The sequence below is a fragment of the Coffea arabica genome, chromosome 2c, assembly GCF_036785885.1.
Source record: "Coffea arabica cultivar ET-39 chromosome 2c, Coffea Arabica ET-39 HiFi, whole genome shotgun sequence".
NCBI classification, from domain to species: Eukaryota; Viridiplantae; Streptophyta; class Magnoliopsida; order Gentianales; family Rubiaceae; genus Coffea; species Coffea arabica.
In genome coordinates this window covers 2,327,996-2,354,627 of record NC_092312.1, presented here as the reverse complement: position 1 = coordinate 2,354,627, position 26,632 = coordinate 2,327,996, and the positions used below count along the sequence as shown (strand labels likewise).

Below are 26,632 nucleotides of genomic sequence, written 5' to 3'. Positions count from 1 at the left end.
GTGTGATGGAGTAGTAAATTTTAATACTATTCACGAAATCCACTCGAGGGAGAAATAAAACTATAAACTATATATACAAAGCGCATATAATCGTGTCTATTTATAATTATAACAAAAGTTTTGTTTGAATTGCAGTTTTTTAAATTTTTTGTAAAAAAATTACTGTAACTAGTTGATATATATATATATATATATATATATATATATATATATATATATGAGCCAGGGGTTTGTCTGGATAGAGTATTATTTGAAATAATTATTGTAATACTTTTCGTGATGTGATGTATGTGAGATAAAAAGGTGAGTTGGGAAATGTGTTTATGATGCAAGCGAAATATTATTTGAGATATTTGTGCTATATACTGATAGTATATACATTATTACCGTTTGATTCATGCACATGTACGTAAAAGCTGAATTTTAAATTCAAATTTTGTATAGTTATTATTTATCTAACATTGATAGTATATATACTGTCAGTGTAGTAAAATTAATTTTTGATATATATAAGGTAAAAAAAATGTGTGAGTGGAAAACGGAACAATTTGTCAAAACAAACAAATGGTTAAAAGAATCATCGAAAGAACAGAACAAAAGCAAATAAAAAGAGGAGAAAAACAAGAAACGGGGAGCCATCACGTCACTCACAACGTGTACAGGGAGGGAGAGAGAGAGAGAGAGAGAAAAGCGGCCGGCTTGAAAAGATTGGAATGTTAATGTGTACTCGTTTGGAGCCGCGCGTTAACTGATTTGACAAGGAATTGCGAACGTTGACAAATCAATCCATCCCGAAGGAACAATTTCAGACTATATGACCTGAAACATGCAAATATACACTAGTAGTACCTTTTTTTTTTTTTTTACTAACGGAGCGGGTATCCGGATCAAGTCCGTAAAGGTGATTCGACTAATTTTACTGTGATCCGGTCCAGCATCCCAATCAAACCTAGCACGTTAAATGTACGAAGAAGCCGATGTTGCTGCGGAGGTTCGATTCCAGGACCTGACGGTCCCGAGAAAGAGACGTCAATCACCAGTCCATTCACGTGGGGGTTACGCTAGTAGTACTTGCAAACGAAAAAGTTTGCTATACGACAAACTGCCAATTTGAATACTCGTAGCTGTAACGTACTAAAATTTATTAATTTCTAAACCTGACCAAAAATCAAACTCCCCACCGGTGCTAGGACAGAAAGATGAAAGTGGAAAGTGTTCAAATCTGGTCAGTTCCGACAATTCCCCAGTCAAACGTTTGACATATGCATGCCTGCTTGCTTGTCTATAAATACCACTCATTCGCCATGGCTCCTCCTCATCTGCATCATATCAAATTCTCAACATATATACAGAGTGACTATCGATCTGGGGAATTCGGGTCTTGTTCTAAGGTTTCTACCTGCGACCCTAGTTAGTTTTTAAGACTTTTTTGTAATACCTTTTGAGAGAAAATGGAATTCCTACTTGAGTTCTTTCAACCTTTTTTCATGGCCGTGGCCGCCCTTCTTTTCGTCATCCTTTTTAGGGCAGCATACATCTTTTGGATTTTGCCCAATTTAGCATATCGAAAGCTAAGGGCAAATGGGTTTCCTGGTCCAAAGCCTTCTTTCCCTCTTGGAAATATACGTGAGATGAAAAAGAAGAAGACCACCTCCTCCTCCTCCACTTCTTCTTCTTCTTCTTCCCACGCATTAAGCATCACCAATGACATCCACTCTATGGCATTTCCCTACTTTGCCCAATGGAAGGAATTGCATGGTAAGCCGGCCGCCCTCGCTATCACTGAAACTAATCTTGTAGCGAACATTTTCCTATGAAAGATGCAGATTCGATCTGTCTACTTGACCTTCAATTCTAAACCCCCCACCCCCAAACTAAACGAGGAATAGTGTAAAAGAGGATATTTCAATCCTTACAAGGTGAAAGGAGAAAGAAGAGAGAGCCGAAGAGAGGATCTCACGGCCATCTGATTAATATCTCTGCCCATAAGTTGGGTATTCGGTGCTGCCAAATATTATTCAATGCAGCCACTTAATTGAATGCGTTCTGAAGTCACCTGCCTTATGCATGTCCCATTTTGTTGGTGCAAAATAACTCGTGCCATTGAATTGTTACCAGTATAGTACATGAATATTGCACCGACGCTGAAAAGCTTTTTGTCCCAATTTTGCAGGGAATGTATTCATCTATTGGCTGGGAACGGAACCATTTCTATACATTGCAGACCCTGAGTTTCTCAGAAAGATGTCAGCAGGCGTAATGGGTAAGAGTTGGGGCAAACCAACAGTGTTTAAGAATGATAGAGAACCCATGTTCGGTAATGGTCTGGTTATGGTGGAAGGTGAAGAATGGGTTCGCCACAGGCATATCATAACTCCCGCATTTTCTCCGGCCAACTTGAAGGTCATCCATCCATCCCTCTCTCTCTCTGATCTTGCTTCTTACTTGTTTCAAGTCTTAGCTGCATTTTTTTCCCCCTGAAGATCGTATCACATAGGTTGGAAGATGTCTTGTTGTATTTCATATATTATACGGTATGATTCGAAGACAGTATTATAATATACTCCGTTCAAAAATCATCAGACAATGTCAGGCTTAATGATGGAGTCAGCCAATAACATGCTCGACCGGTGGACATCACTAGTCAAGTCTGGCAATCCAGAAATTGACGTGGAAGAAGAAATCGTTAGCACGGCTGGGGAAATCATTGCGAAAACGAGTTTCGGGATGAACTACGAAACTGGACGGCAAGTGTTCCAAAGATTGAGAGCCATGCAGGTCGCCCTTTTCCAGTCCAACCGTTACGTGGGTGTGCCCTTCAGCAAACTAATATGCCCCAAGAAAACCCTAATGGCGAAAAGGCTAGGGAAGGAGATTGACTCCCTTCTCATGGAAATCATCAGTGCCAGGAGCAAATCATCAAGAGATGGGCATCGTGAGCAGGACTTACTCGGTTTGTTGCTGGCTGGGAACCACGTAAATGGGCGGCAGGGGAAGAAGACATTGACGACCAGGGAACTCGTGGACGAGTGCAAAACCTTCTTCTTTGGAGGACACGAGACAACTGCTCTGGCACTCACGTGGACATTGCTTCTCTTGGCCATGCACCCCGACTGGCAAGATCAGCTTCGTCAAGAGGTCGCGGAAGTGATAGGAAATGGAGACGTAGACGCCACTAAGCTTGCTGGACTAAAGAAGGTAATGGTTTCTAGTACCATATTATCTAACTTGAAGACCCAAGATTGCTTGACTAAAGAAAGAACTACTACATCTAACACATGAACCCGTCCTTTATATTATCACGAAATCACGGTTGATAGGATGGATAGATTGGAATTTTCATTACTATCTAAAAATAACTAATAAAGAGAGGGACGGATTGAATGATAAGTGCAAGTAAAAGATTTCATGTTGAAATCCTTGCCTCCCACTTAAAAAAAAATTGATAAGAGGAAATTTAAATTTGGCTAGGGATGTGGATTCACTAACTTGAAAATATTTTTCACAACTAAGAAGGGAATATAAGGATGGTTACTTGAATTAATATGCATGCATGATTTTTTTTTTTGCTGGTAACAAAGACCTCCGTCCGTCGTATCCCTTTGGTGCTATGAAATAACACAAGAGGAAGATTTAAAAATGTTTAATGACATGGTAACTGGTGAAATTTTTTTTTTAGGGTAAAACAAAGTTTTCATTCATTAATAATGACATGGTAATTGGTGATTCAGCCAAATGGTACCCAAAACACACAGTTTCTCTAGATAAGATATTATAGCTTAGTTTCTGTTTTATTAAGGTACACTTTTTCAATTGCCGATAAGGCTACGTAGTAATTCTATTTTTTTTTAAAAAAATCAAAGAAGCAAAAAATAAACGGCTCTGTAACCCATACTGAATGGTTTTTTTTTTTTAAGGAAGAAAAACAAGGCTAAAATGCATAATGCTAAAAATGCAATGAAAATAAAAAAGAATTAAAATATAATATTTATATAAAAAAATAATAATATAATAAAAAATAAATAGAGAATAGTATAAAATATGAAATAGAATATCCGTTGCGAAAGAACAAGGTCAAGAGGCAAACCATTCAAGAGCGAAAAAGCGCAATTTGGCAGCACTTAAGTTGAAAAAGACCAGTCAAAGCGCGTGAGTTTCACTCCCGCGACCCACTCGTAGTCAATCTAGAAGCTTAATAAAAAAATTGATTGGCGGGCAGAATGTCTGTCAGATTCTGAACGAATGAATCTGATTTTGACTGACCAAACCCGAAAACTTTGGATGTGCAGTGCACACGCTACGCTGATCCTGCTAACACCTATTTCGGCAGCTTCCAGATGGTTTGACTTTCCAACCCCTTTGTTTCCCCTTCCTCCCTCTAACGTAGGCTCTAGTTTTACCGTGCCATTAACGAACGACCGACCGACCGACCAGCGTAACTGGCACCTTGAAGCGTCTTGTTTTTGGCTTTGACTGATGTCAAGGTTATCACTTCAGTGAGTCAAATCCGAATATTCACTTTTGATGTCCGCTACACGGCGAAAATGAAAGCGGAGCCCATGGATTCATTCTATACTAGACGAAAAAAAGAGGAATATATGCGAGAGAAACAAAAATGCAGCCAAACATTTAACAGAGTCACACTTGGTATAAATTACCTGAATGCAGTAATGTGTCGCGATTATAATTTTCAGATGGAACTAATGAGTTTCGGTAAATTCTTTTGCAGATGGGATGGGTGATGAACGAAGTGTTGAGACTATATTCGCCAGCGCCTAATGTGCAGAGGCAAGTAAGAGAAGCGATTCAAGTTGATGATTTGGTGATCCCACGCGGAACCAACATCTGGATTGATGTCGTGTCCATGCACCATGACAAGGAATTTTGGGGTGAAGACGTGAATGAGTTTAAACCGGAGAGGTTCAAGGATGATGTGCACGGCGGATGCAAACACAAGATGGGGTTTTTGCCATTTGGGTTCGGGGGTAGGATGTGCATTGGGCGGAATTTAAGCATCATGGAGTACAAGACCGTGCTGACTCTGCTGCTCACAAGATTTTCTGTGTCCGTCTCCCCAAACTACCGCCACTGGCCCTCTATCCTGCTCTCCCTCAGGCCTAGTCAGGGTCTTCCCTTGATACTCACGCCAATCGATTGATTAAACTCTCACTTCACTTCTTGAGGCTTGCTAGGACTAGCCTGATTAGACCCTAGTTTTAAGTGGAAATGGTAGGAAGGAGAGCACCACTACGCTACGTTACCAACCTGTTTTCTTTCCCCATGTTATGAATCAGGAACGAACGTTCCACTACCTTGATTGGGAAGCTGTGATGTAGGTAAGTACATATAGTACGTTTGTGTGAGTTAGTAATCACAATATATGTTAATATGAATCTAGAAAGATTTAAATCTACTTTCTCTGGTATGTGCGCTTAGGTAAGAAGAGTATTGTGAATGTGGGATTGGAGCAGGTGTAGTAAATATTTGGCCCAGCTTGTGAAATTTTGCATATGTATTTCCATTTCAATGCTTTGATACCAACAACGTACCAAAGATTGTAGTTGCAGCACTTTGCATAAAAATGTGCTGTTTATTTACTAGTATACAAGTTCAAGGTTGAGGTTAATTAGAGTACACGTGTTTTCCTCTGTTATATAGCAACAATTTCTCAACGTGAATTTTACACTCTTACCTAGTAAAGCATAAATATATGAACTGAAGCTTGCAACACTTTACTAGACATTTGAGGTTCTATTCTATGCCGAGTGAATCAGACTCAGTGAGCTCGAGGGGAGCACGGACGAGAGAAGGGAAACAGAAAGACATATAGGCATTCAAGGCATCTTATCACTTTCTGCATAGCCATCCTACCATAATACTAAATAGAGGGCATACAAATCAAGCGATTTACGTGACAACTGAATGTGCTCTTCACCTTTCATCTTGAAACCCCCAGTGTTCTTAACTTGGTATCCTATAAACATATGACATAATGAAATTGGACAAGAAATTGTGCAAATTTTTAATTATGATTGTGTGGTAAACAAATAATTAGAGAAATAACCCGACAGTCCAATAAGAAATAATTAATGTAGCCACTCATCATATCACATAAATCCAAACCTTGGATGAAAATTTTCCGCTCCAAAGTCCATTAGAAATTAATTATTAGTTTGTAGAAATAAACTGATAACAAACCAGTTCTAAATCATTTTATAGAAGCATTAAGATGCTCTTAAGTGCCTGTCGTGCTTTTTTGAGGAATCATTCCACCGTCGTTCTTTGATTCTAGTTTTATCTAATACGCTAGAATTTTGAGAGTAATTGAAATGCCGGTGCTTACCTTTACTCCCACCCGAGTGTTCCTGATGTTTTGCACAAGAACAGAACTGTAAATTTAGACTTTGGGGCAAAAGTTCTTCCAACAATCAAACCCACCAAGGCAACATAATCTAGATGCTTGAGGATTCATACATCACTCTATTTTTTTTTTCAACAGCCTGAATCAGACTTTTGTTGTTTTATAAACCTAATCCCAGAATTAACCTCAAAAGCCGGCCATACATCACTCTATTTGATCTGAAGAACTTAAAGCACATATAATTGCACTATGCCGAAGGAAAGGGGGAAGAAAACCCCTCCGAAGACTGCAGACAAGAAGCAGGTACCTACTTTTGTTTTCCGGGGATAATATACTCACCTTTTAGATACCAAGCTTTCAACACACTGAAGATAAGCTTAAGGTAAAAAAAAAAAAGAAAAAAGAAGTTAATCTCCAAACAGCAGTAAAGTATTAGCACCAAAAAAGTAACAAGAAAACATGTAACTTATTAAGTTTACAAATTCGTATTTATTATTCGGATTATACAGAACAAAAGATTTAGAGTAAGTCAAAGAAAGTAGTATCTAAAAAAGACGTAAACTGGGTGGGAAGCGGACAAGCATCCATTGTTTCTCATACAAAACCAAATGGCTCCAACCAATCTGATCAAGCAATGAGAGCTTTAGTTCATAAAGCTTCTTCTTTGGAGGTTCAGCATCATCTTGGATCAGATCATTCAACGCCTGGTAAAACAAGTGCGCTATCGTGAGAAACTTTGAGATTCCAATCAAAATACCAAGTGGAAGATCAGGCCATGGTGTAACCATGTCAATCACTATAAGATCACACAAAACAACAGTTATACAATCATAGGGGCATATCAACTGTGACAAAACACAACCAAGAAGAATTCTAGATTAATTAGACTGAATTAAATTTTCCACAATGAAAGAGAGATGATAGTGACAAAAATAGGCATCCCTACCTGACCTTGGGGATGATGGCTAGTTGCTGTTCAATCTCAGCATCATCCTCAAGGCAAGGAGTAAAGCAAGCATAACTCTATCAAAAGAAATGGAACAAAGGAAAAGACAATAGAAATCAATTTTTTTAAATTCCATTTTGATTTTCTTAAATTGGGGCCTCCATAGGGATTCGTGTACACAATTATAATAACACCCCTCAAAAATACCTCAATGCCACCTAAAATAACCAAAAGAAAAAGTATAAGAAAAACACAAACACACACAACACCACCCTCCACCACCATACCACCTCCTCACCCATGGCCTCCTCCTCCCTCACAATAAGAGGTACGATAATTACAAAATTGGGTATCCATACCTGACCTAGAGGATGATGACTAGCCGCTTTTCCATTGTTACTCTAAAAATGGAAAGAGGAAAACAATATAGAGATTGATTTTTTTAGTTCCATTTCAGTTTTCTGAAATTGGGGTCTCCATAAGGATTCATGTACACCAACAGTTACAACCCTCGAACCCACCTAAAATACCACACCAAAAAAAAAAAAAATACTGAAATACACACACAGGACCATCCATGCACCACGATACCACTTCCTCCTTCCCCACACCCGCCACCGGGCACCACCCCCCCCCTTCTCGCCTCACCCCATCCCTTCACGTTGACAAAGAAGATACGGGAGGAGAGGGGGTGGTGGGGAGGGCCAAGGTAGCGCCTTAAGAACTATACTCAAAATTTCCAAAAAGTTTTATATTTTAGAAAAACCACAAAAATACAAAATCATAGAAGTTTCCTACAAATACATCTACAATTAAAGTTTTTAGAAACACCCAATCCATACAGATCATTAGTTTTGGTTCCAAAAATATCCAGACCAACCTAAAGTGCTATTACCAATAAGGCATTACGACTATCGCCTCATTCGTTGCCAACCCCAACCAGCGTTTGGTCTACGGATTTTGTTGTTAGGTTCCTATGTTAACTTCTAAAACACAGATAACTTCTAATTGATAGTACATTGAACGCCTAAAACGAATCAATTTTTATAAATTTAACAACAGCAAAACCAATTTCAGTGCAAAAACAATAAACCAGAGAAAACAATTACAAGCTTGGTTGAGTTTTTCTTTTTTTTTTTTTGCCTTTTAGGGTAAAGGAAAAAGGGCCAAACACTCAAACCAAAGAAACAAGTACTTGCTCCAAAAATTAAACAGATACCTAAACCTTTCTTTTTTTTGGTTATACCAAATCAAAAGAACATTCATTCACCCAGAATTTTTAGAGGAGCAGCAGATTTTAAGATACATAAAAACAATAATTAGATAAAACCATTCTTAAAAAGAAGAGAAGTACCTTTAAAGCAGTTCCAAGCCTTCCACTACGTCTTTCCCGTATGACCACAAGAGTCCCATACTTAGATGATTTAACATCCACCCATTTCTTTAGTTCCTTAAAGTTATCTTCAAATAAATCTGATTTGGCATCAGTTTCTGATGCACCTTGATTACCTTCCTCATCCACAACTTTCTCACCCTCCTGCAATGGTCATTGTCACTATCAAAAATGTTACTCCTAAATAACATGACCTCCATACAGGAATTACCTTGTGAAACAGCAAGCAACTGAAAAACAATTTAAACTGGAGAACTAGAAGATTTGAAAACCCAAAATTGTGTGTACGCGTGTTTTGATAGAGAGATTCAAAAACAAACTACTTATTGCACCAGCTTATAAACCTCTTGGGCCACATATTGTTAAAACATCTGCTATAACTGATGTACCTAGCTATACAGAATACACACAACCTTTTTAAATCATAGCTCAGCAATATTCCCAATTTGTCATTGTAACTAAAGGTGGCATGGTATGCATCCTGCAACATACATGTAAAATTAGAAGTACCAGTGTCACAGAGATGCAGTCTGATCCAATTAAATTAACCTAGCTGTGCTGCTTTTCCGAGGTTTCCTGATTTTTGTACAGTTGTAGGGTATGCAATTCCATTTTAAATTTTCCCAGCAGCAAAATAATTTTCAGCTTAGAAGTTCTGGAATATCAATAAAAAAAATGTTTAAGAGACCAAATTCCAACATGCTATGTATCTTTGTGAACTTATTCTTTGGCGATCCAAATACCAACAGAAGTCCCTGATCCCATCTCAGAAAAGCATACCTTTAGTTTTTCAATCTCTGATAGTGCTAACCCTTTTTGGTACAGTGCTTCTGCTAACTGCTCCCGGGTTGTCTCCATCTTCTTCTTCAAATTCTGTAGTGAAGCTAATAGTCACTATCCAGTTTCAATCCTTATTACAGGACAGAAAAGCAAGAAGTAAAATTGCTCCACATTGCTGCTCCCACAGGGGATAAAAAGGAAAAAGAAACTTCATCCAGAATGCCATCCTTAAGAAACCATTATCCTCGCACTTAAATTACAATATGGGGAATCACAACATGACATTTCCAATCTTATTTCATTGTTGTTCCAAAACATCAGAAAATGACAATGCATCAATCAGGAGACAGATACTCACTTCTGCACCTTCATCTTCTGGTTCACTTTTCAGGCAACAGTATTTGGCAAGTTCATCTTTGTCAATACTATCTATGATATCATCTGCAGCAGCAATAATCTGCAAAGTGTTGAAGTTCTAAGCACCAGAAGCAAATGTAATCAGGAGCAGCCATAAGTATATTGTGCAAGTAATTCCTCTTTGGTGGAGGCATACCCAGAACTTGAGGATTTTTTTTTTTTTTTGTGTTTTTGGTTTTGTCGGGGGGGAAGGGTGGGGTGGACGAAGGAACCATTGCATATAAAACTTGGGACAATTATATTTAGTTTCAAGAAAAATTTTGTGGGGTGCAGTTTCTTTGAAATATCCAAAATTCCAATGTGGAAAAATCAATTTTTAAAACTTTGGCAGTGTGGCACACCCACATCACACTGGGCAACTGCAAAATTCCAGAATTCAAACTGGTTATAGCACGTATTTTGACATCATAGTAGTTTTCATTTTGCACTCATCTTTTGGATGCTAAACAACCTGTTAGAAGAATATATATGCTCTAGGGGGCTCTAGGGTGAAATACATTTGTAACAAGTTGGGTGCTTATGATAGATATGCTCCAACTTGAGGGGGAGTGTTAGAAGAATATCAGTATTCTTGTAGCTAATAAATTAGTAAGGGTATTCTTGTAAATAGTTGGTTAGGTTTGTACTCCTATAAATACTAGTTAGTCACTCATAATACAGTGACTAGATGTTTTCCTCCCAAGATACTTGTTAACACAACCCACTAAACGTCAGTAGTGCTGCATGCAAATTGTTTCCAGTGAAGTGATACCAGTTATGCCTTATAATTGCGGAAACTCTTATGCATCTAGATTACACATTCATATCCCACATTCATATCCCAGAAGCCTTCAGCCTAGATCTTTCTGGATCGAGCACTAAATAGTTATACCAAACAATTATACTTGTATACCAAACACTAAATAGTTACGAGGAAAGGTGCCACTCTTTGGAATACTATATACCTCCTCATAATAATGAATCTTGTCTTCAGCACTGCTCTGAGATAGCAAACCTTCCAAAATTTTAGCAAGCAACGGAGTGTACTTTGGGTATTCTGACTGCAATTAAATTCAGGATAATAACTTCAGCAAACAAAAGAACATGTAACCGCATGGTAGCACATAAAGATATAAACAATTACTACTGTCGGCAAGGTATAAAATTGATGTTAAAAGCACAAATTGAATAATCAGTATAATAAGGAATCCTAAAACCATCAGCACGAGAAATTGTCGTATAGTGACTCTCTTAGTTAGATCCAGATGCAGGTACTGAAAGGTGGTAGGTCTTCCAAAGTAACAAATGTACTCTTTAGGTACCTAACTTGTAACAATACTGCTACATTGCCCACCCCCTCCTACCCACCCAAAAACAACTACTACTCCATCAGATCTATCCTTTTGAGAATCTTCTCCCTTCAAATCCAACGGTGGCAAAATTGGTTTCTCAAATACACTTGAGCTGAATGCATTATGGAATTGCAACATATTTATGGAATTGGTTTCTCTATTGTAATAATCGTTGTACATGAAATGCAGCAAAAGTTTGAGAAAAGGGGGGAAATTTTCAAAACGAAGGGATTTTTTTTTTTTTTTTGCCTTTTTAAGAAAAAGGAAGCAATCAAAATGAATCAAATAGCTAATTTCTATTCCACCAGTAAAGGCCTACATGAAATGCAATGAAGGAGCAAAAGTCACTAAACTATACAATGAGAACACATTGTCTGCAAATTTGAATCATAGTATGTGGAACAAAAAGAGATTAGGTGATTAAAAACAGAAAGCATGCAGAATGCCATAGACTCCTCTACAAGTTAGGAGACAAGTCTCTAGACTAATTTCTTCTACAAGTTCCGCAAGGTGTACAAAATACAGAGGAAAGCAACCTAACAGAATTTATGAATTGCAAACAAGGAGCACAAGGGTCACTAAATATGCTGAAAGGCCACCAAGTGAGAATAAGTACGGCTTTGCAAGGCCAAGCCAGACAGGAATGATCTAGCAAGGGTGAAAAACATACTAAATTCAAGGCAAATCCCACTGGGTAAATTACGATTAGAAGTTTTAAAAGTTTCGGCAACATAAACCAGAAAGGCATCCAAATTCAAGAGAAATGACAACCGAAGGTAATTCTTCCAAGTTTCTCATGAGGTATGCATTTAAAGGCTCATGAGATAAACTACTCAAAATAAAATGCAAATGTAAAAATTTATATGCAAATATGGTCAACAACATATTTATTCATGATGAACTTCCATATGCAGACTGTGTTTGCATGTTGCTGTTAATAGACATAAAGCTCCCAAAGACGGTGACTTCTCATATATACCTGGGCAACTGGGTACTAAAAAGTGCATGAGCCAGTGACTTTTAAAGTTGGAGCCCGACTCAACCATAGATAATGATTGACAATAGGTGTACAAGTACCCACATAAGGGGCCTTGCTAAGATTCGTTAACATTTGCAAAACAACAAACACCTACAACTCTGCAAGAGAGACATACATGAATCCTTGAAAAGAAGAACAAAATAAATACCTTAAGAGAGATGGACAAATTCTTCCATTCTGATCGCTCCTTGTCAGTGCCTTGATTCAGGCTGGCAAGAACCTTAATTTTGGCATCTCGGACCTGATTGACCAAAGGCATCGTAAAAGAATCAAGACACTAACAAAACAAAAACAGAGCACAGACGACCTTACACCTGTAAGCAAAGCAATTAAGTATAGAAATATAGTGCTGTCAAGGATCATACGCATCTCGTACTGAAAGCAGAAAAAGAGTTACAGGATGCTGAGACACCAGCAGAAGAATTGGTAACATTACACATGGTAAACTGGAAGAACTAACCAAAATTCAAACTCAGAATAACTAATCCATTAGGGACTACAGCAATTACTCAAGTGTGATGCTCGCATAATGCAATTGACATTCTATAAAGTGAAAAGTTTGTATCCTGTAGTAAAAGCAAGAGCCAAAATTACATCTCTGACATTTATAATGCTGTTGAAAGTTACAAAAATCACTAACAAGATTTTTCTTAGTAACTAACACCAGATCAAGATGTGGATAAATATAACAGACAAGATTTGACATTCTTAACATACCTCCTCCTCTAATCTTTCAGACACACTTTTGCCACTACATGCAGATGAAGCTTTTCCCTTCTCTTCATCATGCTGTGAAAAAGATACAACATACTGGAGTTTAAAAGATCTGAAAATGTAACAGATGATACGGTTGTATAATTTCTACAAAGAAGTGAAGCAAATATCGTCCTATTAACCATGACAAACTAACTTCAGATAAAAAGGCAACAGGCTCATTAACCTTAGGTGGAGGTACTATATATGACAAAAGATAAGATGTAGGGTTTTTGTTTGGCTTTTTCCCCTCTTCAGAAACAGCAGATGAAACCTTTCCATACGAAATTGTTCCAATCAAAACAGATCCTTCAGGGCAGTTCTGCATGTCAAAAGACATAAAATTATGAACTTTGATACAATCTTGAGTATAACACTTCCATTTCGTCTTTTTCTTTTTCTATAGTAGCCACCATGAAGAGAGAGGACATTATAAAGAAGATATTTTGACAGTTCAAAACCTTTGGTAGCTTGTTCTTTATTGGCGGAGCCATATAAAAGGATTCTTTCAACCTGCCACAGATAAGTAAGTCCAACTTCACAGTTGCCACTTGAACAATACAGAAAGAAGAATACCACCAGAGGGGGCAAAAAAAAAAATAAAGTACCCCAGAATTAATGTAGAAGATTTAAAGCTACTATCTCCAATAATAGGACCATCGGGTTGACTGTAGAAACTCAGTTTAATGACTTCCTGCATTCAAAAAGGACAGGAAATTAAACAATTGAAAGTTTTTTAAGAAATCATACAAGCAGACAAGTCGGAGCCCTTTTTTTTAGGGCAAGTCAGAGCCTATTAAAAGGGAGATTGAAACTTGGGAGACAAGCCAAACATGTTGGTGGGAAAGGTCCTCACTTAACAATTGTAACAATGAAGGAAAATATGGATGGTTTCAAAAGTTTGTCTTAGTAGCCCTATTGCTCCATCAAAAAGTTAGAAATATGAAATCTAACAAAGAAAAGTTACTCTAAAGCTAACATTTCAATTATGTGTAAGTAAGATTTCAAAGCACAAGACACAAATGCCTAGCACATCTATTTTAATCTAATGGAGGGAATTTCAGAAAAAAGTTAAAATGTTTTACTGGAAAAAAAATACCAAACAAACTAACAAAAGGAAACTACATTTACTCTTAAACAGATGGTTCAAAATATATACAGTAAAAAACATGCTAATCCACCTTCTCCTCCAATTTCCTTTCAATAAACAATACCAAGCCCTTCATGCTCTCCAAATACTGCAAATTGTCATGCCTAAAACCAAAAACAAGGAAGATGGATCAGCAACACTACGTTACAGTAAGTTTAATGAAAATTGCTAGGACCACTCAAAGTCAAAGTTCAGATCAGAGAAACCATATCAATATCTTGTAAGATTTTCTTTTCATTTTTCCTTTCCATCAATCCTTTGCTGTGAATGATCAGAAAATTTTACAACTTTCAAACTTATCACAACAATGTAATATAAATGTAAGTTCAAAAAATTTAAGTGTGACTCAAGTACTCCACCATCTCAAGGATTCAAAAAATACATATGCTTTTAAGCCTATAAAACTAATCTAAATCTGTTAAATAAAAGAACTCGATTCACAATTCAGTAAGGGATGAAGTGTTTGTAATGACTGCTACAGATTACAACGTCAACAAGGCTTTTACCTCAAATACAACTGCAAATTGTATTCGCCCTTTGGAAGTTTCGCCGAATCTGGATAAACGTCACCCATCGCATAAACTCGCTGGATAGTGAAAGCAAAATACTTAAGCAAGCAAAAAATTGATACGTAACTGCAAAACAAATCTTGAGGCTTTGAAGAATAAGTATTTGCCACCAAATACAAGCATAGTTTCCTCTAGACATAAAACAGCTAGAACACTATAGCAATCAGAAAAGACACAACATCAACATTTGGAGAGGATTAGATATATATTTTATTAGCAAAATCCCTATAGGCTTCACAAAACATGGATACTTAAAAACTTAAGCAGGGTGGAAATTGAGGAAGAAAGAGAAATGGAAGCAGAAACAACTTCCAAATTGAAGAAGAGACTAAACAGGAACAAGAGGGATTCACCAAAGAAGATCCTTCTTCTTCCCTTTTTCGGAAGAAAAAGAGGATTCGAACAAAATTGATGAGACAGAAGAAATCTGAGCGAACGGAAAGGAAAAAAAAATGGATGAATTCCACTTTCACTTTACATGGACAGGCTATAACAATCTTTTATAGGAGTCAACCAGCTCAGAAACTTTTTCCTTGTCCTTGAAAAGCTTCAACCTCCTCTTTTTTTTTTAAAAGACCTCCTCATACTCCAAGTGTGAAGAAGTATTTGAGAATGGAGGTGTATAACCAAGTTCAAGGTCTCTCCACATATATTTACATAACAACAAAAAGATTCCCAGCAGAACCACCAGAACTTAATGTACTTTGGATGTTCCAACAGAATGCATTTTATGTTGGAACATGACATTAAGATTTTCTTTTTAACTGTGCAAATGTCAAACTGCTCACCTGCCAAATTTAATTTACAGCATGCATATAAGCACAGAAGTCCAGAAAACAAAAAGCTTTCAAGTTGAATAGTGAAGCAAATACTCACAATGTGCTTTCCTCCCTGTTTTAATGCCCAGAAACATGGGCACATGGCCTCAAGTTATCAAATGATCGTTACCCACATAAATCATCACAAATCTTACAAAGGAAAGACAGTGCACCGAATAAGTAAAATTGAGCAGCCAGTGATTGGGATCATGATGCAGCAGAAGATGACGTGGCAAAATGAAAATAAAAAGCATGAAATAAATAATTTTTTTCATAAGCATAAAGAAGACTAGAAAAAGCTGCAATTGACAATCAGATGCATACAATGAAGCAAAAAGAACAGAATAATGTATGCACCTTATTTGAATCAGATATCATGTAAAATTGAGACTCAAACTTGTTGTCGTAGATGCGATTGTTAAGCAAAGGAATTTGAGGCTTTATTTCAGATGCATCTTCCAGTCTGAATTTGTAGCTGCAATACCAGAGGAATAAGAGAGTGCAAGGAAGTGCTTATATTCAATCAAGTAGGGATGTAAGAACCCACGTCAAAATCAGAGCTAATATCTGTTTGCCAGATGGTAGTTTGTCCCGGTTGGTTGAAAGGGCAAAGCACTTGGTATCAACAGGACGAAATGGAATTCTTACCTGCAAAGTCATTTGTATGTTCAAAGGTTGGAAATAGCAAAATGTTTGTCACGCATCTGAAAAGGTACTTCTCCTTTTCTGCGCAAATTGCTCAATTATTTCACCTTGTTTAGCATTGCAGCAGGGACAAGTTTCTCAGATGCCAAAAGACCTTCAGCATCAATTCTGACAGGTGCATCACTTCCATCTAGTACCACTTCCCCTTTGTTGGTGTTGATCCCATGGAAACCAATCTAATTTATTTACATCAAGAAACAAGCAAAGGCTTTAACATGTTTTTCCTTTTACAAAAAGAAGTCAACAAAACTATGCCAATTTCATTACAAAAACCTCAAGCCAGCCAGCACCAAGAGAAGGCTAACCACCCATGGCTAGTGGGCTCAACTCTATTCAAGAAATCAAAAGAACAAGAACAAAAGCATAGGCACATGAAGTCCGACATTCAACTAATGCCTGAAGTCCGACATCCAACTAATGTGTAGGCTGCATAGGTAAGATTACAGTCCCACAATTACAAGACTTCATGAGTCATAACTAAGTTGACTAATGGGGATAAATTGGGGCCAAAAAAAATCTACTTAGAAAATCCATCCCAGCTAGAAAGCAGAATCAATACCCCAAAATAGTCAATGACTTCAACCTGAAAAATATCTTACTGACACAAAATTAGATACTTTTCAGTAATAGTTGGAATAGGATCACAAGTACAAAACATTACATAGATGAAAGCTCCTAAGGGCTCCTTGCCAACAGCTCCCCCTAATAGAGCTGACAAATGACCAACCCATATTTTCTACAGAAAAAAGAATAAACTAGAAACATATTTGATTTAACAATTTCTCAGTCATCTGATATTGTGTTACCTCAAAATCAACTATAGTAGGTTCATGGCTTCCTATGCCACTGGACCAAAATTGAGCTACTGCCAATTCCATTGTCAGGCCACCCTCAACTGGGAAGGCAAAGCTTTTGGCGGAAGGAGAAGAGAAGGTTATGACACTCTCCCATTTCAAGGGCCTTTGCAACGGTGAGATCTATAAAGAGAATCGTGTCAAAGCGGGTGTTGACAATGTAACATAGATATCTTACAAGTAGTATACCTGGACACTGTCCACAAAGAATCTTCTAGCTGTATCAAAACCTGATGTCCGCATGGTTGCCTCCACCCATGTAGCACCAACTGGTACCTCTATATATCTACGTTCTATGTGGCCTATATAACAAATAGGAAGGCAGAAAGAGATGACATGAGGGCAGGGCAAGAAGAGGGAAACAAAAAAAATGTCCCTTTCAATAAGAAAAGAGAAAGCCACATGCAGAAAAGAGTACAATGAAGAGGAGGCAAGCCACTCATCAATATTTAGCAGTTCTATGATTATCACACAGTACCCATCATGTGCATCCAGACTAGTTTGATGCTGAAGGTAAAATGAAAATCCTCACCACAGAAGATGCTAAGGAAACATCGCCTAATAAATGAATGACAACTAATCTCATTAAGTAAATAAAATGTCAATGCCTAGAAATCCACAAGATACCAATGAAACTTCAGAACCAACAGTTTGACAGCTTATGAGTCAGTAAAAATGAAAATTCTCTCTAAATTCTTAGTGACTTTAAGACTTAGTCACTTAAAATTGTCAAAAGGAAAATTCATATGAAAACATACCCAAAAATACATTGATGCATGTAGAACCAACTGTTTTCAATTTAAATTGAAAATACTTCAAAATAGCTTGGGAATCAAATGAAATGTTTGTTCACAGAATTGAAAATCACCTGGCCGGAATGACATCCCCTGAAAGGAAATTTGTGGAGGTCGATTTTCGACAACTTTTGGTTTTGTAATAGTAACCGGAATCCTGAAAAGAGGGCCCCTAGATGGCACTTTGCAGTCTATTCCGTAGACTTCATAATAGTGTAAACCCTCACTGAGATTAGTCGGGTCCACAATTATGCTACAAAAGGAAAAGGAGGACGATTTATTCTTGCCACACCTTTGAACAGCATTAGCAGCTTGCCAAAGTAGACATAAAAAGGGAAGAATTAGGAACCAAAACAGAAATGTCTGAGTAAAATTTCCTGAACTGATAGCAGCCCAATTTATGGGCAGACTAAATCATGCAACTAGTACTCAAGAAGCAATTAGAAAACATGATAGGCAAAATTCAGTGGTGCTGACCAACCTGAAAGTGCGCCCATTGTGAGTCAATAGAAGGTACTCAGGAGCTCTGACCACTGCCTCATTGGTAGAGTGTAACTCAATAGATTCCTCAAATGGAACCACCTGGTCTAAATTGCTTGCATCTTCATGGAACTTTGGTTCAACTAACACTGTCCACTGATAATGAGTTGGTTAGCTGATGAAAAATGCATAAAAGAATTGCAACTCCTGATATGAATAACCATAACACATTTTCCAGTAATGCTATTGCTATCCCTTTAACTGTGTCTACTCTTCAACAAAAAGTGGGAATGCTTTTCAGAGAATAATTTTCGATGACAATAACTGACTACCTCTAACATCTTTTCAGCCCCATTCTCATGAACAAAAGCAAGGCTCAGTTAATCCAGTAAGGCTCTAATGGAATTATAAGAGGCATACAGCAGTCAGAAATGACACTGAGCATAGCCATAATTCATGTGATTAAGTACTTGCATTAAAAGGATTCCACAAGCCCAATACCTGGGACATGTCCGGCAACAACAGATTGAGACTATATTTTCCCCTCGTACCACTTGAAGAATATAGTATAATTCTCAGGAAAACATGTTCTTTACAGAAACATAAAGGGAGCTAGTAAGAACAATTTAAGTCACAAAGAAAATCAGCTCAAAATAGGGAAAAAAAAAAAACTAGCCAAGAAACCACCAATCAGTTCACAAACAAAGTGTGTCAAGCAATCATAGAATGATTTTTCCCCTAAATATTTTATTCTGGACTGTCATAAAATTTCTTTTTCTCTCGTTCCTTCTATTCCAAATAATAATTAATTTCAACAGAGAAGGAATCTTTCCATTTCAAATCTAACTAATATACATTCTTAAGTCATTCTTTCGCCTAGTTGTAAAGTAAAACCCAGAGGCTAGGAATTTTGTATTAGGCAAGAATCTTGCCTTTACAAGCATATTCGGAACTGGTGCACAAATACATTAGTCAAATAGATAAATCAGAACTTTTTATTTCACCTCTGTAGACTGTTGACAAGAGCTGACCTCCCTCAGGTAGATGCCTCGTGAAGTAGGACCTACAAATATAGAAATACAACTCAGTTAATCTACAGTAAGCCCTGAGCTCACAAGATACTGCAAAAATATGTTTGCACATCGAATTTATGTTTATACATCTTCAGGACAAACTCCAAGATGGTATAATGGCTTCATTATATGGGAGAAACGTAGTAACTAACATCTACTGCACCTTATGAAAACAGATACTTAATATCAAAGGAAGAGGCATCTAAGTAGAATCTTGGTGCGCTAGGAGTTGGGGGAAAGAGTTGGCAATTATAAAGAGAGAAGAGAACCCACTTGGTTTACCACACTGATTGATCTTTATTTGATACCAAGCAGAAGGTAAGCTGTGCAGCTTCTGAATATAGTCAAAGGCCCTAGCATCCAATCCAAACAAATATATCCCAAATCATAAAGGGTTGGGAAGATTTCAACATATTCAAAAAATTAAAGATACAGTTTAAGAAGCAAAAGATATGATGTAGCGAGTTTAACTTGTCAACTTGCAAGAGTCCTTGCCCAGAAGATAGTTTATCTTCAAGGCAATCACCGATAGGATTACACGTATTCTCTATGGCTCTGCGCACACTATATGGACTCACAGGTATGCCTTCGGACTGCAACAGTAGTATGCTCATCAGGTGGTTAAGATGATAATGTAGGGAGAGAGATATTTGGAGAAAGAAGAGGAAAGAAGAAAAGAATGAAACACAAATAACAACTTCAGAACTACCTTCATAGCACTGATTAGCAAAGCAATTCCCCCACACGCACAAGGAGATGACATGGATGTTCCATTCATAAGCATGCGTGGTTGAAGAGTCCATGTTGGTACTGGAGCCACAGCCCCACCAGGTGTACTTACGGAGACACCAAGTTCACCATCAACTGTTGGTCCTCGGCTAGACCTGCATATCTTTTGTGGCAAATTAAGCAAAGCTCATAGTAGACCAAAAATACCTGTTTTATGAAATTTTCATGCACTTTGAGGGTGGGAAGGATGGAAGACAATCTATTTGTAGTTGTGAGAAATGAGTACAAATACATGTCAAGTTGTTGCCAATTTCAAATGTTCAAACACCATGAAATTGCTAGAAGTCGGACAAATATATGTATTTGTCGCAGGGAACATGTCTTAACCAATATTTTAAAGCTCACTTGGAAAAGAATTATCAGTTGGGAATAGAAGAACCTATATTTTCTGCAAAACGCAAACAAACAAAAAGAAAAAGAGAGGACATATAGCATACCATGTATACTCAAGTCCTTCCACAGGAGCTTCAACCACACTGTGCGTCCCAGCTGCCATAGTAGGGGAAACATAGGCACCAATTCCTATTATGCTTGAAGTTGTACCACCTGGAGCACCCACAGTACTCAATGCAGGCCCATTATTGCCAGCACTACTGACAAATACAATATGGTACTTGTTGACCATCTACATACAACAGCCAATTAATCATGGGTTCAAGTGAACAAATAAGGTATTAAACTGCCTCTACAACAAGACAAAAAATGTAAATTTGAAATACCTCGTTAACAAGATCAACGAAGCGGCCATAATCAGGCAGCAGTGTAGGTTCTCCATAACTCATGTTGATAAGATCACATTTATGCTGCAAACAAATGCATGCAATAAGAATATTTCCAACATTGAACAGATAACATAAAGACCCAGCAACGTTCAAATGATATCAAATGCTGCACATTATCATGGAGACAATGGGCCCTGCATAGGGAAGCATTCACCTTTGTACTCAATCAGAAAGTGAAAGAAATAGAACTCATGAAACCAATAAATATTGAAACCCACTAAGTGAGGTACAAAATTAGGAATGTGCTGTGAAGTAAATTAAGCTATTGAAGTAAATTCACCTATTTCCTACCTCAACAGCTGCAATCACAGCCCGTGTCAAACCAGTTCCTGTCTCCATTGAACCTAGGCGTGAATCTCCAATTTTACATGAAATCAGCTGTGCTCCAGGTGCAACCCCATTTAACAGTGGTTCCTGTATAACCACGAAATATAGTAAGGTAAGAAGTTTAGTTCACCCAAAATTATAGCACATTACCTGCATTAATGGTAACAAGGGGGTGTAGGGGGTTTGCCAGAAAAATCTTGGACCTATGAAAATATACCTTGGGATGGAAAGCAGCTGTAATCCCAGCAACATGAGTACCATGAGGAGAACAGTCTGTCACAATGCTCAAAACATTGCCTTCATCATATACGTTAACAACAAATGTACAAGCATCTACCTTACTGAAAACACCATACTTTCTTTCTGTCCTGCAAATCAAAATCCACATGTTAAATTTGTTAATACGCAGATTGGACATATAAATGTGATAAATGCCTGCTTTACAAATTGGCACATCAAAACCCAGTGAGATATAAAAATCCTTGATAATGGTCACAAGTGGCACCGAAGGTGTACAATTCCAAGCTTGTTTATGAAGCACACAACATATGATGGATGTTACAACACATCAGCCTTCCAGCGTATAATAAAAGTGTGAGTCACAACCAGTATTTAGGCCTCAGCAAAGGTTACAAGACGTACTAGACATGACTCCTTACCATTATCAAAGGCAACAAAATCATTAGATCTACTCCTAAAAAGATGAATATCCTTTTTACATCAATAAAGTCAAACATAGAAGCAATTAAGACCATGTAGAAGAGAATGACCAAGGGGGAGATCAAATGCAAGAGTCCGGAGAAATTGAGACTAAAAGTATGCTTAAGGTTATATTCTTAAAACAAGAAAAGAAAATTAAAAAAATAATGAATTTCACGGTAATGAAGATTGTTAGAAGAATATCAGTATTCTTGTAGATAATAAATTAGTAAGGGTATTCTTGTAAATAGTTGGTTAGGTTTGTACTCCTATAAATACTAGTTAGTCACTCATAATACAGTGACTAGATGTTTAGCCCTAACCCTAGGACTTTAGCTCTGATACCATGTTAACTCACTGTATTATGAGTGACTAACTAGTATTTATAGAAGTACAAACCTAACCAACTATTTAAGAATACCCTTACTAATTTATTATCTACAAGAATACTGATATTCTTCTAACAAAGATATATAGAGGAAAGTCTCTTTGGCATGTGAAATGCGTGGGATTGCACATTACCGCTACTTAAGCCAGTTAATTCTGGTATTCTCTGAAACACATTGCCTATACCATCTTCTCAATTGATTCGGTAATAAGAGTATTAAAAAGCATCATTTTGACTTCTAAGTTTAACATGCACCTAGATGTATGCAGATGCAAGAGAGACTCTTGCTGCAAGGTTCATATACCTATAATTGGTTAAAGGAATGCAATCAGCTAGTCTTCCAAGTCCTGGTTCATCCTCAAGACTTTGAGTATCAAGAGCAACCCTCCATAACTCTCCATCATACCATACAACAGCATCTATAACTGGTCCCTTGTCATCATAGCTCTAAATAATAGAAATTACATAAGTCAAAAGTATACCACTAGGTCCTGAAAAAAAAAGAAAGAAAGAAGCTGAGTGCATAGACAAAACATTACATCAGCTTGTGTACGCAGAATCTCAAGTCTGTTCTTTAGGTCTCCACGGGCACTTTTCAGGTTTGTATCCTCGACCTTTGTGTGCTTCTGAAGGCACAAAATGATTCGAGGTATGAAAAAGCACACTGATAAACAGAAAAATTGAAACAACACCTTTGCTCAATGATGCTAAAGAATATTTAGATCAGATGATAGGCAATTCTAGGAGGACAAAATGTGCATCTAAAGTTTAATGACACGAGATTAATCATTCCTACAGTGACAATTTCTACTTTTACTTTGAAGAGGTACCAGAAACATGATCCCATAAAAGGATTTAAAGAGATCTTGTGATACATATAGCATGCATCAAAGCTGATTTGTGTAAGAAGAAAACGTACGCTGTCAATACACAAAGATCATTATTTATATACCGATTACTAATTTAGAACATTACCTGATGCGTAATATTCTTACGCTTTTAGAGAGGCTCTAACACCACACAATGTCATTTGGTATGCTTTACAAGTTTCCAAGTGCACAAAATATTTGGACAATTATTTCCCTTCTCTAAATTTTCATGAAGTAAATTTGAGGCAAATAAAATGGAGATAAATTATGAAAATGACCAAAACTACAATAATGCTTGAAATCCATATGCTGACGTATGGACATACATAAAAGAAAAGTAAAAGAAGCAAACAGTTGAGAATCTAAACTCTATTGTTTTAAATAAGTATTCAGGCAAAACCTTATCAAATTCATCAAGCTGCTTCACAGCTGCAGCTACCGCTTCCTGGTGGCTTTCATCCCATTTCTTCTTTCGTTCTTTCTGCATAGTAATTTTATGGGAAATGAAAGAAGTCAATAAATGAGATAAGAGAAAAATCCATTTAGATTAGATAAAGAAGATAGGCTACTTTGACCAAATAGCAGGTTTACCTTCAATCTTGATGTCAGTGTATCAGCAAAAAGCTCATAGACAAACTTATAACCCACATGCCACTCCCCACTAGGATTCTTCCATGATGAATTTACAACCAGGGAAGTGCCTAACCGGGACAAGGACAAGGTAAGTTGCAACCACTACAAAAACTATCATACTTAATAATCAAAATAATAGTTAAGGAGAGGTACCATTGAAATACTAGTTTATGCTCCAAGTATGTCAAGTTGAAATCTTTGAAGAATTAAAATGGAAAAATTCCCCCCAAAAAAATCAATTTAGGAAGGTCTAAGAAAGACGGAATAGACACCATCACAATGTCACTCCAGAGTACTGGCGAAGGGAGTCACTGATAAAAAAGGTAATAAAAGATACACATTTTGACAAAAAAAAAAAAAAAAAAAGGTACACAAACAAGTATTCCACCATGTTACATCGTCATAATGATGTCAGAATTTTCCTAAAACCAAAATAGACAGGACCAAATGTTTCCTAGAATCAGAAACCACTAAACCAAATAAATTTCCAACACATCAAGAAACAAACATTACAAGAAATACTGTACCTGAGGCTCCACGAATGCAACCATCAGCGTCAACCTTCACAACAGTTGATGTATCGATATCCCCACTTCCAGTGCTGTTGCATTACATACAACACAACCATAACCAAAATAGGGAAAAAAAAAAAGTAAAATCAGAAGTTCCTTTAATTCAAAAAAGAGCAAGACAAATGTGAAACTCATTACCAATCGAGAACATCAAGAATTTTGGGTTTCCCATCCGACGTCACTTGTAGTCCATCCGCAGCCGGATCAACTCCGGAATCTTCAAAGTCAATCAGCCAAAAAGAATTTAGCAAAAGATTCAAATTTCACTCTCGTGCATGTCTATAATCGCGAATAGAAGTAAACAACATGCTGATTATACAGTGTGAGTTACTTTAAATCAATATCAAACTATTTGTTAAGCAGTACTAGCAGCTGGATGTTCTCCTTATATATGAACTTGTAGAAATTTATAGATACCGAAAATAGCAATGACAACGCCACGGCCGTCGAAGTTAGGGTGAGCTTCGATGAAGCGATCGGCGGCAATCTCTTTTTTAGGCATGAGGGAGGCTAAGAAAGTGGACTCGTTCAACCTGACGTTACGGAAAGAGCCATTGTTTTCACGGGAGTTGACAGAAGAACCACAAGGCATTGCCCTAATTCCGGTACCGGTGCGGAACTTAGTGCTGCTATGATTCTTCTCACCAGAGTTTCTCTCCCTACTTATGCTTTGCTTTTTGGGGGGAATGATGATGGACGGATAGTAGTAATAATAAGGAGGAAATAATTGGAGCTTAGTAAAACTCGCCGCTTTGAGAAGCGGACTTTGCATGATTTTTTTATTACTACTTAATTGGACTAAATTTTTACTATATTTGCTTTTCTCGAGGGGGTGTTTTAGTAAATGTAGCTAACCGGGTGGAGGATTCCGGCAGTGGCACTGAAGAGAAGAGCGCAAACCGCCGGAATCCAAGGGATAGTTTACTCGAGGTGCGCTTGCGCAGGAGGGGACGTCGTCGCTTCACTTGATTCTTTGAAATAATTTTCATTCTTTTGCCCGTTGCAATTTTGCATGGATGACGAAATCTCGGGTACCCTCCGTGGCCCACGTGAGTTATGACTATTCCTCCTCCTCTTGTTTGTTTTGTTTTATTTTTTTTTTTAAATTCTCTGATCTTTTCTCACGTTCTTCTCGTTCCTAATAATAACACATAGTGCACTCTAAAAGCTGGGTTGATCCCAGTAGGACTCCAAACGAATCGAGCCGTTCAAGTCGAGCTCAAGCTGACTCGAGTCGAAATCGAGATCGAACTCGAGTTTAAAATGTTAAATTCGTTAGACTCGCGAGTTCAAGTATATATATATATATATATATATATATATATAATATTTTTTATGTTTTTATTTTAAGTATATTTTTTTTATTTTAAGTATATATATTTTTTTATTTTCTTATTTTAATAGTAAAATTACATATATATCCTTAATATTTTATTATTTATTAAGAAAAAATTATTTATTTATCCTTAATTATTTTATTTTTTTTCGAGCTCGAGCTTTAAATTGCCGGCTCGTCAAGCTCGAACTCGAATTCGAGCTTGGTAAAATTTAGTCGAGACTCGGCTCGATTAACCCAAATCTCAACTCGACTCGGTTCGTTTGCAACCCTAGATCCCAGTGATTTAGATCCCATGTGGATTGCTATTTTTAAATTTTTCTAAAATTATACTGTACTTATTTGATTCATGTGAAGTAAAAAAAGTGATTGTAAAATATATTCATAAAAAACATAAAGGGTTAATCACATTTTTTTCCCTTTAAAAAATACCTCATTTCTCAGTTTACCCCCTAATCTTTAATTTTGTTCGCTTAACCCCCTTTAGGACAAAATTGCCCTTGCATTATTTTGACTTTTCATTTCTCTTTCTTTTTTATTTAATTCTTCCTTTTTTCCCACAAAAATTTCACCTTAATAATTGAAATTAAAAAAGAGGAATTGCAGATATCTATCTTCTCTTTAAATGATTAAAAAAATATTCAAATCACTTTTCTAAAATACAATTTTTTTAGGCTTTCAGTTCTTTTAATTTTGGGTTTTCCTCTTTCCTTTCTAGTTTCTCATTTTATTTCCACGAAAATATCTTAAGATGAAATTGTGACTTGATTAATA

General features: G+C 37.1%; 2 protein-coding genes across 3 annotated transcripts; one reads left to right on the top strand and one right to left on the bottom strand.

Annotated features, from left to right (window-relative positions):
* The first annotated feature begins 1,337 nt into the window (after positions 1–1,337).
* On the top strand, positions 1,338–5,653 carry LOC113720882 (cytokinin hydroxylase). Its single transcript, XM_027245507.2, has 4 exons — positions 1,338–1,758; positions 2,174–2,403; positions 2,584–3,198; positions 4,730–5,653. The coding sequence occupies exons 1-4, from the start codon at positions 1,452–1,454 to the stop codon at positions 5,156–5,158; spliced, it is 1,581 nt and encodes a 526-aa protein (XP_027101308.1). The 5' UTR covers positions 1,338–1,451; the 3' UTR covers positions 5,159–5,653.
* A 1,155-nt stretch (positions 5,654–6,808) lies between these two features.
* On the bottom strand, positions 6,809–25,309 carry LOC113725019 (tripeptidyl-peptidase 2-like). 2 transcript variants are annotated; one of them, XM_027247983.2, is made up of 34 exons: positions 24,940–25,309; positions 24,661–24,739; positions 24,478–24,551; positions 23,909–24,018; positions 23,718–23,798; positions 22,988–23,074; positions 22,753–22,895; positions 21,579–21,729; positions 21,326–21,448; positions 20,972–21,055; positions 20,690–20,877; positions 20,173–20,347; positions 19,935–20,056; positions 19,737–19,816; positions 19,395–19,453; positions 18,392–18,546; positions 17,985–18,163; positions 17,306–17,418; positions 17,069–17,239; positions 16,310–16,438; positions 16,105–16,205; positions 15,915–16,032; positions 14,677–14,756; positions 14,202–14,274; positions 13,629–13,714; positions 13,482–13,533; positions 13,208–13,342; positions 12,985–13,056; positions 12,416–12,508; positions 10,842–10,937; positions 9,839–9,937; positions 9,481–9,573; positions 8,662–8,844; positions 6,809–7,065 (listed from the first exon to the last, which is right to left on the bottom strand). In XM_027247983.2, exons 1-34 carry the CDS (start codon positions 25,292–25,294, stop codon positions 6,907–6,909), a joined length of 4,098 nt encoding a protein of 1,365 aa, XP_027103784.2. In that variant the 5' UTR covers positions 25,295–25,309; the 3' UTR covers positions 6,809–6,906. The 2 variants fall into 2 exon arrangements, with proteins under 2 accessions (XP_027103784.2, XP_027103783.2); XM_027247982.2 differs by having other exon boundaries at positions 9,839–9,955; positions 24,940–25,299.
* Positions 25,310–26,632: the final 1,323 nt, after the last annotated feature.